Below are 14,869 nucleotides of genomic sequence, written 5' to 3'. Positions count from 1 at the left end.
AAACCCCAGAGAGAGTCAGCAGACAGTCTCTGATGTATAATTTTGAAAACCTCAAGAAATCTGTTGTCTGAAGTGGCTTCTAATGGCTGATTGCTTACGTTGTAGGACCTAAGAATTTTATATTTGAGAGCAATCGTAGACCTAATCTAGCCCATTTTTACTCGTATTGTGAAAATTCAGATGCTACATATTAAGTAGCAGCCACTGTTCTAAGTGCTCATTTTTTTCTTGTAACTGCTCTGTGAGGCACCCTTCGCATCATTATCCCATTTTACAGATGGGTAACTGAGCACAGAGCTGGTCACTGGCAGATGGCCCCACAACCAGCAGGTAGCAGTCTGTGTGGCTGACCTAGAGTTCCTGCCCAGGCTCCCCATAGGATGAGGGGCCTGACAACGGCTGGGAGACGTTAATGGGCATGGTGATATCTTTGCTCCCTCCCGTCCATGGTGCACAGTTTCAGATCCATCCTGAAATGCTCCACATTCCTGTATCTTTCCTCTCTATCACGTTTCTTCAAAAGGAGCTAAATGGGCACTGATAAGAGTCATGCCCAGCACGCGGGATCCAGGCTCCGGGACGTCTTCCCGCAGACACCTGAGTGGGACGCCTGGCTCTGAGCCCTTCACAGCTGGAACCCTGACATGCTGCCATGTGCCTGTGATGGAGGCCCCCTGCTCACCCGGAGCATCCGCGGGCTGGAAGGTGACCACTTTGTGCTGTCACCCTAGTAGACCAGGCATTTCTTTCTTATTGTTTCAACTCTAACCCAGAAAGACCTCCCTCAGTTCAGAGGAGTTGTCTTTGCTTATTTGTTAGAATTTATGTTTTGGTCCTCCACTGGTTTGATAGCCCATAAAATTCAGAATTGACAGAGTCCCGATTATGCAGAGTTCCTCAGCGTCACCACTGAATAAGAAGCTGCAACTCTCTGATTAAGGGAGAGTGTTTGAAAAGCTCTCATATTTTAGGGACATATTCTTGGTCATAGTCAAAACTAGAAAATCTGATTTCTCAAGAGTTTACCTTTAAAAGTGTCTTACTCTGAAATGATTGTATGGAATCTGAGAAAACATAACTGGAACAGGCATCAGCAAGGGAGACCCCTCGGAGTGGTGACGTTTAAACACACATTTTAATCAGTGAGGACTCTGGACAGTTCTGTCTGAAGCCTCAGAGTGCAGACTCTGGCGACTCGAGTCACCCCTGGCCACACCCCCTCACGAGGGGCTCCAGGCGGGAGGGTGTGGCCTTCGGGACAGGGCCTCTGCCTCAGAATCCACCTGGAGGTGCTCACAAGCCGTTGTCAGAGGGGATGGGCGGAGCATAAACCTCTAGGCTTCCAGGAAGAAAAGCTGGCTTCTAAGCTCGGTATTGACCTGGGAACGAGGAACCCCCTTCTCAGCAGACCTTGGCCACCTGGATCACAAGGCACTTCATGTCGTGCTCTAACCCGGAACGTGAAGGTTCAGTTTTCTTGGGCTTGCAAAATGGTTTGGAAATTTTATCAGGCTTATGGCAAGAAAAATCTTAAAACTATCAAAACGTGGAAAGTTCATTAGAACTTGGTCAAAATCCATGCCCCCATGCATATTATAAATGAAGTTTTATTTAAAATTTCATGAATCCCAATTGCGTCAGCTATAAAATTTACTGCTCAGCTTGAACTTCAGTGTTCTTCTAGAGTCTGAATAACACACCAATGAACATACAATTCTTCAAGAGAAGCATCAATACATTCAATTCCATCCTAATCTTCTTTACGCAATTGATTGAAGGGAATGTACGTATGTTAACTAACTACACGCTTCGTTTTTATTCACTCATTACACTTCATACGATGCAGTCCACTTTCTCAGTTTGTTACCCAGTATACTGCACACTCCTGCACAGAACCTTTTCATCAATAATGTTGACATCTCATCTGAACCTAAGTTGTGTTTTTAAAAATATTCTCTTGTCAAGGTTTTTAAATAATGATTAATGCTTTTTAACTTTGTTAAACTACTTGTGTGCATTCTTCATCTTTGAGCCGAGACTCTGAGTCTTCGAGGACAGAACTGGTATATTTTTACACCACATCTGCCGTAGCACCTGATGTAGTTTATTGAACTGGGAGACACTTGATCAATACGTGTTCTCTCAGTGAAGACTTGGTCAGCTCGCTGGGAAAGACTGTCTCCTTCCTTCCATTCATGAGATGCATGGATTCAGTGGGGAGGCAGCCTCGCCTCGGCTTGCAGAACTTGGACACCTCTGTGATCATCAACGGTTCACTTTGTTCAGACAGAAACAATATCTATGAGTTGGGGCCAGAAGGTAGGGCTTAATGGAGGACGAGACCGGGGCTGCGTCTGCCTGACGTGGTTTCTCCTCTGTCAGCGGAGGCCCCGGCACATATTGGTCAACCAGTCAATGACGATGAACTGTGCCTTTGGAATTCAAAACAGCTATTTTGTTTTTGTTGTTGCCATTGTTTTCTTATGGGAGTGGCTAGTCACTGTTTCTCTAAGTATGAATTGGGACTAAAACTGATAATCACATGGCAGGACTTAATGTGCAATCTATTTATCTCTCACAAAATCATCAGAGTATTAATCAAATGTTAAAGCATTTTGCCAAAGCAGAATCACCACTTTAAATCAACTTTGTTATTACTTACACATTTATCCTGAAAGTAAATTATATATATACACAAAATTTGCTTTCTTACATATTGCAAGCTTAACTGAAAGGAATCACATATATATAAACACTATATGGCTCACTTTGAATTTTCTATTAAACTTGCAATACAAAAGTAGTGCTTTTCAAATATTATTTTTCTTCTATTCAGTGTAGCAACCTGGTAGAACATAATTCATAGCATTTCCCATGCTGATTGAAGAAGGGGATGCATACTTTTAATGCTCAACATCATGTTTGAAAATACATTAACATAAGCAGGGTTAAAAACCTAGCTATCATCCTTTTCAGTGATTTATATTTTTATCATCTGCCTGTGTGTCTACGCATGATAACTCAGGATTTTGAGCTTCTATATGAGTAAAAATGTGAATGACTAAGGAATATAGGTACAATAAATGAAAAAATTAAAAAATCATTACCTTGGATAAAATATATCCCATTAGTGCCAAAACAAGACCATTAATATGAAACAAACCTCAAGAGCCTTCTCCCCAAAGTAACGTGAAAATCTATGGAGTTTGTAGTCTATTTATAACTAAAAAGCAAGCCCTCTGACATTTACCTGCTTTTACTTTAATATTGGGAGACAAGGAGAAACGCAAGCATGCATATTTGATCCTAGGATGCCCGGGCTCTGCATTTACGCTCATGCCATGACCAGTGGTGATTGACAGGTATGAGCAGACTGAAATGTGTAGTTTGATTTGCAGACATGGTGACCGGGCACAGAGCCACCTCTGTGCACAGCAGCAAAGCAGGACCGCATCCCTGCCCAGGGTGCCATCCTGAGTGAAGGACAACAGACACGTGCTCTTTCCAGGTCCCCTTCCAAACGTCGTCCTTGTGAGGTTTCCGGACCTGCAGCTGTTTAACGCGTCATCTGTGAACTTTGTGTCTGTTTTGATCACTGCTCTTCTCTGTGGTGAGAAAATCGCTGTGATCCTGGTGCTGATTGCTGAAGGAGGGAAGAAGTGTGGCTCTGTCTTTAGAGGCGTGCACTTGTTTCTCATGATTATGGGTGCACTCTGAACACAGCATGATTTCTGCCCTGATTGGCATGAGCGGTGCAATGAAAATAAAACAGGAACTTGTTTTTGTGTTGGCAGTGTGACTTTGTGACCCGAGGTGGGGGCAAGGGGTGGAGGCTCTGTGTCTACTTGCCTAAAATCTTGCCCAGCACCAGGGATTTGACAGCGTTGAATTCCGTGCCCGAGGACAGACTCACTTGTCTCCGGGATTTCTGGTTCACCTGCCCCGTGAGAAGCAAACACAAACAGGTTTGTCATTGGTCAGTAACAGGGTGGGAAGCAAAGGGAGGCGATGGGACAAAAATGATCACAAGAAAAAGAACCTAGTGCTGCCCAGGATGGAAGAGCCTCGTTGGGCGGCGTTTACCATTTCAACGGTAGAATACTAGTTCATAACTAATTTTATACTATCTCAGATACCCTTCACCCACAGCCCAGCCCTAACCCTCCCATATTTTTCTGCAGAGTTCTTATTACTTCCTGATACAGTAGGAATGATCTCTAATCATTATAACCCACAAAAAAGTTGTGAAAGACTTTCCCAGCCCAAAGCTTTTACAAATCTCAAAATACAACCTGAAGAGTGAAGCCAAAGTATGCTATTCTGTGTAGAGAGCAAACACACCAATATTTTTTCTTCAAAAGTATTGACAGTGCATAATGTCACTTACTCTCCAATGACTTGTCTATTTTGTTAGTTTTGCAAATTTTAATCATAATCATATTTTATAGGAATCATCTCTTTAACTTGTCATCATGTTTGTATTCATGGATTCACATTGGAGAATCATTAAAAAAATTCTGCCTGTAATTCACCATGATAAAATAGACAATATTTCTCTAGTAATTAAATTAAAATGAATGACGGAAAATTTAAGTAGGCAAAATTTTATACTGTATTTGGCAGATTCCCATTACTAAACAAATGGGCAAAAATGCCAGACCACATTTGATTTCTTGTCCACAACACATGAGAGAATAGAATAGAAAAAGGAACTTGTATTATGCTTCATTCTCAAAATACTGCTTTAGGTGACACATACTGGGGAATTATGACTTTAGTTATTGCTTGGTTGGACACGCTGTTACCTCTACAAAGACCACTCCTTCCTCTCTGCTAATCTTCACGCGGTGAAGCTGCCCGTCAGCCATGTTCTTGAAATTAAAGTTAAAAACATCAGGATCTTGATGTAAATCTAGCTTGTACCTAATCTGCAAACTCCCTAAGGTAGAAAGAATAACATTTTTTAAACAACAGAATGTTTTAAACTGCTTTTCCATAATCCAGAGAGTTATTCTTGTTCACTCATTTCCAGGAGCAACACTTTGCTGTTGGAATCTACTTGACACGGTGCATTTGGATGCACTGTTATTTTCTTAATTATCACTTTCCCTGGAACGATGACTGCTTCTTTAGTGTCACCCCTGGTCCCACCTCCCGCTCTACTCATGCCACTGCACGGTCAAGACCAGAGTTGTTGTTAATAAGAACTCTCTTTCCTACAACCCTCAATTCTCTAAAAGAAAACATCTGAATTGAAGACATCCTAAATCTAAATTCCACTCCATCTTTGCAAAAAGAACATTAAGAAATGCTGAAGCTGAAGCTTTGTGAAATACTGAAATTATTTCTTGTTTTTTTTTTCAGTCTTGTCTTCTTTGAATATATTTCCCAAATTCTGAAAGGTGAATAATAAAAAGAAAGTTCAGTAGGCTCTGGGAATTGTTGGGCAGCCAATGGCTATCAGAGGCTCGAGGGACCATGAAGATAATTCTAGTTGGTGATGGCTCAGATTTTAAATGCTGGCCAGGGGGAAGTGCATCTCAACAAAGTGTACCTCTACAATGAGTTTTGCTTGCTTATATACTGGCTGATGAGTCACTGCACTTCCCATGGTAACCTCCAACGTGTCAATGAAATGCTCCTACCATTTGTTGGCTTACAACTTTAAATCTACAACTAAGGCTAAATATTCCTACTTAACACTCCTATATATACTTTGGATATCAAAGTCCCTGGAGTCGTATTTGAAATGGCTTACAGTATGTTGGTTTGTTTATTCACACACCAGAGGTTCTATTTCTAAAATCTGCATCCATAACAAGAAAATTCAGAAGTGGGATACAGTGATATACTTTTTCCAGGATGTAAGATCTGTGCATATCCACATCTGGCTCAGCTTGAGCTGCTCCACAGAGAGGCACCCTCACGCTCTGTCACAGGGGCTGTGCTAAAACCTTGTTAGCCAGAAAGTTTTGCAAGTTTTCCCAGATATATAATTAGTGCCCTCGCTTTTCACTTACAATGCCCAAAGCCCTTCCTTACTTCCCCACCATGGAAAAACGGGAGCTGGCTGATGGCTGTAATTGTGCTTTCCATCTTCGAGTGCCTATGGGCTAATTCACTTCAGGACCATGGACAGAGTAAAAAAACAATGTTTATCTCGTGGGTGCGGACAGTCATTTCTGCACGGCCTTAGTGTGTTAGCACCCACCTAATTATTCCCCCCTTTACTTAGAAAGAGGAGGAAACATTTTCCACATGTAACTGGACACCTTTTACTTCTAATAAAGAGCTTCCAGTGATAATAAAATTCCTGTTTACCTGAGATATGCAAATTTATAAAAAATTTTCTAGAAGAAAGAATCTCAGTATAATTACTGGAATGGTATCTTTGCAACAATATTTTTGTAGTCCTGGAAAATAAGACAAACACAAACAAAATGGCATTTGGAGAGCATGCAACTTGTCCCTTGTTTGCAGTGTGAGAGGCTTGAACACTCAAAACTTCACATGTACAGTTCTAGTGATGCGTTGTAATTTTCCGACCCTGAAACAACACTCACCATTTCTGGCAAGGATAACTGACAGGTATTCCTCATAGAAGGAGTCCACATAGAGCAGCAGGCTCGGGGTTTGGGCTGTGCGGAAGCTGAATGTGATCAGCTCTCTGGTTAGTGTCACGTCCCCCTGGAACGAAGCAGCGTGAGGGCTGGAGTTTGTACTTAACGGATAATATTCGTGAAAATTGTAAGTCACGGAGGACCCAGGTCCAAAGTAGGCAGAAATCTCTGAAATGATATGATATGCAATTTTTAAGTTATAAAAGATTAAGGGTTAATTTTAGGTATCCCTGTGGACATTCAAAGTCTTTTAATTTTCAGAACATTTTCATAGATGAGAGAGTGGAGAAGGATGTAACAAGGACTTGCATATCTCAGAAGGGAGGAGCACAGTGAGTTGTTGGGACTCAGGACAGTCCTCAATAGATCTTGGTGTTAGAACCACATACGCTCAGTCCTCAGTAAAGCTCAGTGCACTGCTGTCTGGTTTCAAGCAGAACAAGGTACCTGCTCCATCTCCTGGCTCCTTCCTGATGTTTTCATCAGTGTCAGTCTTTTGCTTCACAGGTAGCAATCTCACCTAAGAGTGATGAAGGATGGAGATGGAGGGTCCCTTGCCCTTCAAAGACCCACAGACAGATGTCCAGTGTGCTAGTCCTCTGCTTAATTTACTGCTCACTGGAAAAGGAAGCTGCGCTGAGGCATCTCCGTGAATTTGAGAGTGGGAAGTGGTCATTTGTGCGGCAGGGGCCAGAAGGCTGTCCATGTTCTTCCTAAATCAGTTCACAAGAGTGTCTCACTGGCATTTACACAAGATGAATCTCCAGATGTGTGTGCGCACGAGGATGAGGGGAGAGCATAGGCAGTCCAGCCACTGTGCATGTGCTTGTCTCCATCGCTTCAGCAGATCCACGCCCAGTGGGCATGGACATTGAGTGACCTCCCTGCAAACCCACTGCCCTCTGACCAACCAGAGTTTTTTCCTCATCACCCACAACATCAACTTCTCATGGAATGTTTGCCTGAATTAAAACACTCAGATCACACTTAATGGAGGTGGATACGGAGCCATCCAGAAGAGGAAAAATACCTTTTTAATGGACTTCACTGAGGTATAACTAGGTACGATAAACACACCCATTTAAGGTATAAAATTCAAAGAGTTTTGAGAGATGAGCACACCCATGAAATAACTACCACCGCCAATGTTCAGAACATTTCCAATTTTCTTCTGCCCCTTTCTGCTTCTTGGCAGTCGACTGCCTCTTTACACCCCATGCTCAGGCAACCACTGATTTGCCTTCTGTTCCTCTAAATTACTTGGCATTTTCTGGAATTTCATGTAAATGGAATCACACATTCTGTCTTTTTTTTTGTCTGACTTCTTTCACTCAGAATAAGGATTTTTAAATTCAGCCACGATGTTGAAGAGCAGCATTGCATTCTATGGATGCATCACAGTTTGTTTACCCACCCAACTATCGATCAACATTTGGGTTGTTTATAGTTTGGGGATATTATGAATCAATCTGCCATGGGCATTTGTGTACAAATCTTTGGGTGAACCTGAAATTCACATACTTGGGTAAATACCTACGATAGCTAGATCACGTGATGACTGCATGAATGTGTATGTAAGAGAAACTCCCGAAGAGTTTCCTAAAGTGATCGTATCATTTTACACTCAGACCAGGAGTGAATTGGAATGCCAGTTCTAGCAATTGGTAGTGTCAGTCCTTCTTTTTTTTTTTGAGGAAGATTAGTCCTGAGCTAACATCTGCTGCCAATCCTCCTCTTTTTGCTGAGAAAGACTGGCCCTGAGCTAACGTCCATGCCCGTCTTCCTCTACTTTATATGTGGGACGCCTGCCACAGCATGGCTTGCTAAGCAGTGCCATATCCGCATCCGGGATCAGAACCGGCAAACCCCGGGCCACCGAAGCAGAACGTGTGCACTTAACCACTGTGCCACCAGGCCGGCCCTGGTAGTGTCAGTCATTTTAATTTTAACCATCCCAGGGCCTGTGTAATGGTGTATAATTATGGCTGTAATTTGCATATTCCTCATGACTGATGATGCTGAGCATATATTTTTGTGCTTAATCACCATTTATATCTCTTTTCCAGTGATGTGTCTCTTCAAATCATTGCCTGTTTTTCCTTTTGGTTGTCTGTCTTATTATTGGGCTGTAAAAGTTATTTGTATATTCTAGATACAAGTTTTTGACAGATCTATGTTATGTCATTTTAAATAGTCATTTCTTAATAATATTTTTGAAGAGTAAAAGTCGCTAATTTTGATGAATTTCAATTTGTTATTATTCATGATTTTGTGTCCCAAGAAGTTTTTGCCTACTCCAAGGTGACAAATATGTTCTTCTATGTTTCTACTAGAATTTTTATAATTTTCGCTTTTACATTTATGTCTGTTGCTCAGCTCAAGTTAGCATTTGTATATGTGTGGGTTAAGCGTAAAGTTGCATATATATATATATATATATATATTCATTTATGGATTCTCTATTCTTTTCCATTGCTAAGTTATTCTTTTTGAAGTATTTTGGAAATTCAAAGCCATTTCCATTTCCATATAAAATTTAGGATTACCTTGCCAATTCTGCTGAAATTTTAGTTGGAGTGCTGAATCTATAGATCAGTTTGGGGATAAATGATACAGTAGTAATGATAGTGATCCAGTTCATCAATGTGGTACATGCATCCATTTGTTTAGATGTTAATTTTTTTTGTAGTTTTCAGTGTAGAGGTCTTAAACTTATTTTGTTAAATGTATCCATAAATATTTCATGTTTTTGGATTCTACTGTAAATGGAATTTTATTTAAAAATTTTTCCCAATTGTTTGTAAGTAGGGCATAGAAATTCAGTTGACCTTTATCTATCAACCTTGTATTCTGTGACCCTGTTAAACTCCCTCATTAGTTCTAGTAGGTTTTCGTAAATTCTTTACAGTTTATATAGATGATTATATCTTCTAACTAAAGAGAGTTTTACTTCATCTTTCTAACATGTGCACGCTATTTCTTTCATTTTTTTTTTGTTGTATTGCATCAGCTAAGCCCTGCAGCATGTTGAAAAGAAGTGGTGGGAGTAGAAATCTTTGTTTTTCTCTTTCTGCCTTTCACCACTAAGTATGTTAGTGATACGACATCAGGTATCCTTTAACAAGTTGGGAAATCTACCTTATATTGTTAGATTGTCAAATGTGTTTTCTGTATATATTCAAACACTTATCTGTTTTTCTCTTTTATTCTGTTAATATAGTGACTTTCCTTGAGATTTTTTTGAAAATTAAATCAGCATTGTACCTTTTGGATTAATCCCACTTATCCATGATGTGTTTATTTTCTATATTTTTTATTTGATTTGCTAATAATTTTTTAAGTATTTTTTTGTCAGTATTCATGAGTTTATTTCTGTAGTTTTTGTTTGTTTTGTTTTCTTTCTGGTAAAGTCTTTGTTAGATTTTAGTATCAGAGTATTAGTAGGCTCATAAATTACATTGGGAAACATTTTGTCCACCTTTCTATTCTTACATAGCCTGTGTCAGACTGGTATCATCGTTTTCTTAAATGTTCTGTAGAAATTACCGGTGAATCCTTCTGGTCCTGGAATTTTCATGGTGGAAAGACCTTTCACTAGAAATTCAATTTCTTTAGTAGTTATAACTTATGAAGATTTTATATTTATTGTGTATCAGTTTGGCAATTTGTGTCTTTGGAAGAATGTGTCCATTTAACCCAAGTTGTGAAATTTATTGTCATAATGCTGTTCATAGTATTCCATTGTTATCTTTTAAATTTTTGTAGCATCTGCTTTGGTATCTTTTATTACTGATATTTGTAATTTGTGTCCTCTTTCCTTTTTTCTTGAGACTCAAGTCAGACATATATCAATTTTATTGATCTCTTCTATGAACCAGCTTTTGATTACATTGATGTAGTTACATGATGCTATTTCACTCATGATTACACTGATTTTCTTCTTTCTCTATTTTCTATTTCATTAGTTTCTGCCCTACCTTTATTATTATTTCTTTACTTCTACTTTCTTTGGATTTCTTTTTATTCTTCTTTTAGATTCCTAAATTGGGAACTTATATAATTGATTTTACCCTTATATTATTGTCTAATGAAATAATTTAAAGTCAAAAATTTCCCCCTAAATATTGCTTTAACTGTATCTCTCCAACTTAACATGGTGCAATTTTATTTTCAATTAAAATCTTTTTTTTTTAGTTTTGTTTATGAATTCTTCCTTGACTCATGGATTATTTAGAATTAAAGTATTTAATTATTGATATTGTCACAGAAGACTCTCAGACTCTTCAAAATTCCTTCATTTTTTTCTTTCTGTTCTTCAGAGGGGTGATTTTTATCGCCCTATCATCAAGTTCACCGATTCTTTCTTCTGTTGAGCTCATCTAGTAAGCATTTTTAAATTTTCTATAACTGTATTTTTCAGCTCTGTTTCTGAATATGATTTTCATTGTTCTGCTGAAGTTTAATATCTGTTTATTCATTGATTGTCTATTTTCTTTGTTTCTCTGAATTTTATTTTCTTTGATTGAATGTATTGTGATAACTACTGAATGCCATTGTCTGCTGAAACCAAAAAACAGACCTACTCAGAGTGAATTTTTAACTGCATTTTTTCCCTGAGTATGGAACACAATTCCTTGATTTTTTACATATTTACTATATTTTATTGAAAATTGGACATTATAGATAACTCCTGGTAAATATTTTTAACTCCATGTGTTGTTATTGTTCATTCTTTTGTGGTGGTTGTGTTTATTTGTTTGTTGTAGTGGATGGCTACCACGTCCGCACTCCAGCTTCAGTCCTGTGTGTCCCATGGTATGCGTCTGCTCATCTCTTTGCTGTTGTACCTGCCTCTGAAGTCTTCCCGAGTCTGTACAACTTGGGAGTCAGGCAAGGATTTGGGCAGAGGCCACATTCAAATTCAAGGACTCGTTCATTTTGCGGTTTCCTTGCTTCCAATGCTCTCCCCCTCAGTTACAGCTGTTCTGCTGCCCTGGGACGCTGGAAGGGAGGGTTTGCGTGGCCACTTCACTCTGTCCACATGACTAGAAGTTTCCAGTTGGATTTGACCTCTGTAGGTGAAAAGTGTCTTGGAATGGTGATGGAAGACTTGATTTACCATCACAGATTTATCTTCAAATATAGCTTATATAATGGTGTCCTGAACATTTCTGGGCAGTTAATTCTTTTGAAAATCAAGAGCTGATCCAATTTGGTATCCAAATTTGTTCCCCAAAACCCAGTGGGTTTTTAAGGTCAAAATGCAACAACCCAGAGATTCCTGAATGAAGGCATTGGAATTTATTTTGATGATGCTGTTTTCCGTGAATATCTATGAAAGTATAAAACTCGTAAGTACTTTCCAAGAATTATGTCCATGCTACAATTAGCTCTTCATTTCAAAGCATGGCTTGTGACTTCTCAGAATAAGAGAGACTAAAAAATATTCTATCACTTTTATTGTTGCAAGAGATAATCCACAAGCCCCAGAGCAATATGTTTAAGTGGCTGTGTTTTAGCCATCTTAATATAAATGGAAAATGTGTTTATTATGCCAATAAAATATATTTTGGTAAGAAAATTCTTCTTGTACTACTGGAAGCTATTACTTTAAATAAAAATGACACCTAAAGTGATATTTAAATAAGCAAGGACTGTGTAGGGCAGATTTTTAATAACATATTTTCTGAGAACATAGGCACCAGCTAGAAAGAGTTAGAATGCATGGATGGTATTTCAAGAAAATCACAGAACCGATGGTGGATTCTACAGTGTAGCCACTGGCTTTTCAAGAGTAGAGTCACATTTCTTTCTAGTAAAATAAGATTGGTTGTAAAAGAGTGATTTACAAAAGGAATTTAGGAACTGAAATACTTCTATCCAACAGCTACACAGAAAGGGTTTAATTCGATTTTTAAATATCCAACACAAGCCCACTCATTCCTACTGGTCACTTTCCTCTTTCGTACTCACCATGTGAGCAGAAGGGCCCTGTGAATGCTGAGAGCTCACAGTCACAGGAGAATCCATGGGGCTTCTCTCGACATCGCCCTCCATTGTGACACAAGTGTCCGTAGGTGCTGCAATGTCCTGGGCAGCCGGGCTCCACTCCTGGAGTGACCTTGGCTCTTTCCTCGAGGTCCAGCGTCTCTCCGTTCAACTGCAGAGACCGAATGCATCCCAGAAACCCTCTCTGCCTGGTGGCCGTGCCGCCTACACAGAAGCACAGGAGAGTCCAGACCTCGTCCAGTTAGGGCTTTACGGAAAGACGTGAGAATAGTGACTTCTCAAAAAGTTTTATGAACAAATATAATTTTCAAAACGTGAATTTTGATGCAGTTGGGAGATATTCAAGAACACTAAAAAAATTAATTTTTTAAAAATATTTGACTTTGGTTAATGTTTATTCTAAACAGATTCCTCCTTAATTAACCAAGGGATTTATTTTTAAGTCAGTCTCCTTAGAATAAGAACGGGACTTAATGAAACCAATATTATTGTAATACCTATAATACGGTGAACATTGACATGATTAGCTAAAATGTGAGAATTTTTTAGCATAAACAAAAACAGACTTCCACTGATGGTGAAGATGGAGCAATGGGGACTGGGTTTGCTCTCCCATCTTGAAAATAACTCAAAAAAACAAAAGTGAAACAGTAGTTTTGAATCACTGGGCATTTGGACACAAATGGCAAAGATCACTGGGATATGAGAAAACAATGAGCCGAGCCCTATCATTGCCCCCAGGTCTCTGCCAGGAGAGTTTCCAGGCCCAGATGCAGGGGTGGGAGCCCAGGTGGAGCTGGGCATGCGGCGGGGCTCACGTTCCTCAGCTCCTGGGAGGGGACTAAGTGGAGAGAAGGCTGCAGGTCTGCAGAGGCTCCCACTCATGTAGTGAGCTCAAGACTGGCCAATATTCTCTGTGAGGAAACATCTGAGGCCAGGACGGAATGACTCAGGAGACAGAGAGGCTCCCACAGACTTAGGTCAGGGCTAGGGTTAGAGTTAGAACTAGGCTCCAGGGCTTGGGGCTCCCCCAGGACTGGGGTTCTGTCTGTTCCCCACAGCCAGCGGAACAAACCACAAAATTCAAGAGCCATCTGATACAGAACCTAAAATAATTTTGCCTCAATAGTGGGAAAAATTAATCCTAGACTAATTACCACTCCAGTTCTACCTAAAAAAGCTTAAAAGTGAGAACACACAAAAAATAAAACTGTTTCCAAACACTAATCTTGTTCCAGACCAAAGCTCAAAAATATGCAAAGGAGCACAAAAATATCCAGCGTCCAACAAGGTGAAATCCACCAAGTCCAGATATAATTAAGATATCACCAGGCGTACAAAGAAACAGGAATTCATGACCAGTCAAGGGGAGAAAAATCAATAAAGCAAGAGTTCTCCAAAAATGATATAGATGATAGAATACACAGGTGAAGATATTAAAACAGTTATTATAACTGAATTCCATATGTTCAAGAAGCAAGAGGAAGGGTTGAACATTTTTTTGTAGAGAAATGGAACATATTAAAAAGACTCAGATTGAACTTTTAGAGATAAAACTATAATTTTTGAGGAGGGAAAATACATTAAATGGGATTAATGACAGATTAAGCTTGATGGAAGAAAAGATTAGTGAACCTGAATACCTGGCAGTGTAAAACTAGCCAAAACAAATCACAGGGGGCAAGGGGAGGGGAAACAAACTGAAATTAAAGATTAAAAGAGTATCACTGATGGGGCTGGCCCTGTGGCCGAGTGGTAAGCTCACGCGCTCCGCTGCAGGCGGCCCAGTGTTTCGTTGGTTCGAATCCTGGGCGCAGACATGGCACTGCTCATCAAACCACGCTGAGGCAGCGTCCCACATGCCACAACTAGAAGGACCCACAATGAAGAATATACAACTATGTACTGGGGGGCTTTGGGGAGAAAAAGGAAAAAAATAAAATCTTTAATAAAAAAAAGAGTATCACTGAGATGTAGGAAAACTTTAAGCCATCAAAATATGTTATTGGGAGTTCCTGAAAGGGGAGGGCAGGGGACCAAAAATGTCATTGATAAAATTTTCCAAATTTGGTGAAAACTACCGACCTAGAATCTATGGAACTCAATAAAACTCAAACACAAGAAACAGAAAGAAAATAAACTAAGATACATCATTTAAAAGTAGCTTAAGAGCATGAATAAATAAAAAATATTGAAAGCAGCCAGAGGAAAAAGATTCATTACACATACAAACAAAGATA

At 39.6% G+C, this 14,869-nt stretch overlaps 1 protein-coding gene across 1 annotated transcript in view; it reads right to left on the bottom strand.

Annotated features, from left to right (window-relative positions):
• Positions 1-14,869, bottom strand: part of LOC106844898 (contactin-associated protein-like 4) — a 171,046-nt gene that overhangs the window by 6,628 nt on the left and 149,549 nt on the right. The window contains exons 18-21 of the mRNA XM_044751479.2: positions 12,594-12,833; positions 6,564-6,788; positions 4,806-4,939; positions 3,850-3,937 (exon numbers count right to left, since the gene is read on the bottom strand). Coding sequence (XP_044607414.2) covers positions 3,850-3,937; positions 4,806-4,939; positions 6,564-6,788; positions 12,594-12,833 — 687 coding nt within the window. The remainder of the gene's footprint in view (positions 1-3,849; positions 3,938-4,805; positions 4,940-6,563; positions 6,789-12,593; positions 12,834-14,869) is intronic.

This window comes from Equus asinus, chromosome 19 (assembly GCF_041296235.1).
Source record: "Equus asinus isolate D_3611 breed Donkey chromosome 19, EquAss-T2T_v2, whole genome shotgun sequence".
In the NCBI taxonomy this organism is placed as follows: domain Eukaryota; kingdom Metazoa; phylum Chordata; class Mammalia; order Perissodactyla; family Equidae; genus Equus; species Equus asinus.
The sequence above is the reverse complement of the archived record's forward strand: the minus strand, read 5'-3'. Positions and strand labels throughout refer to the sequence as shown.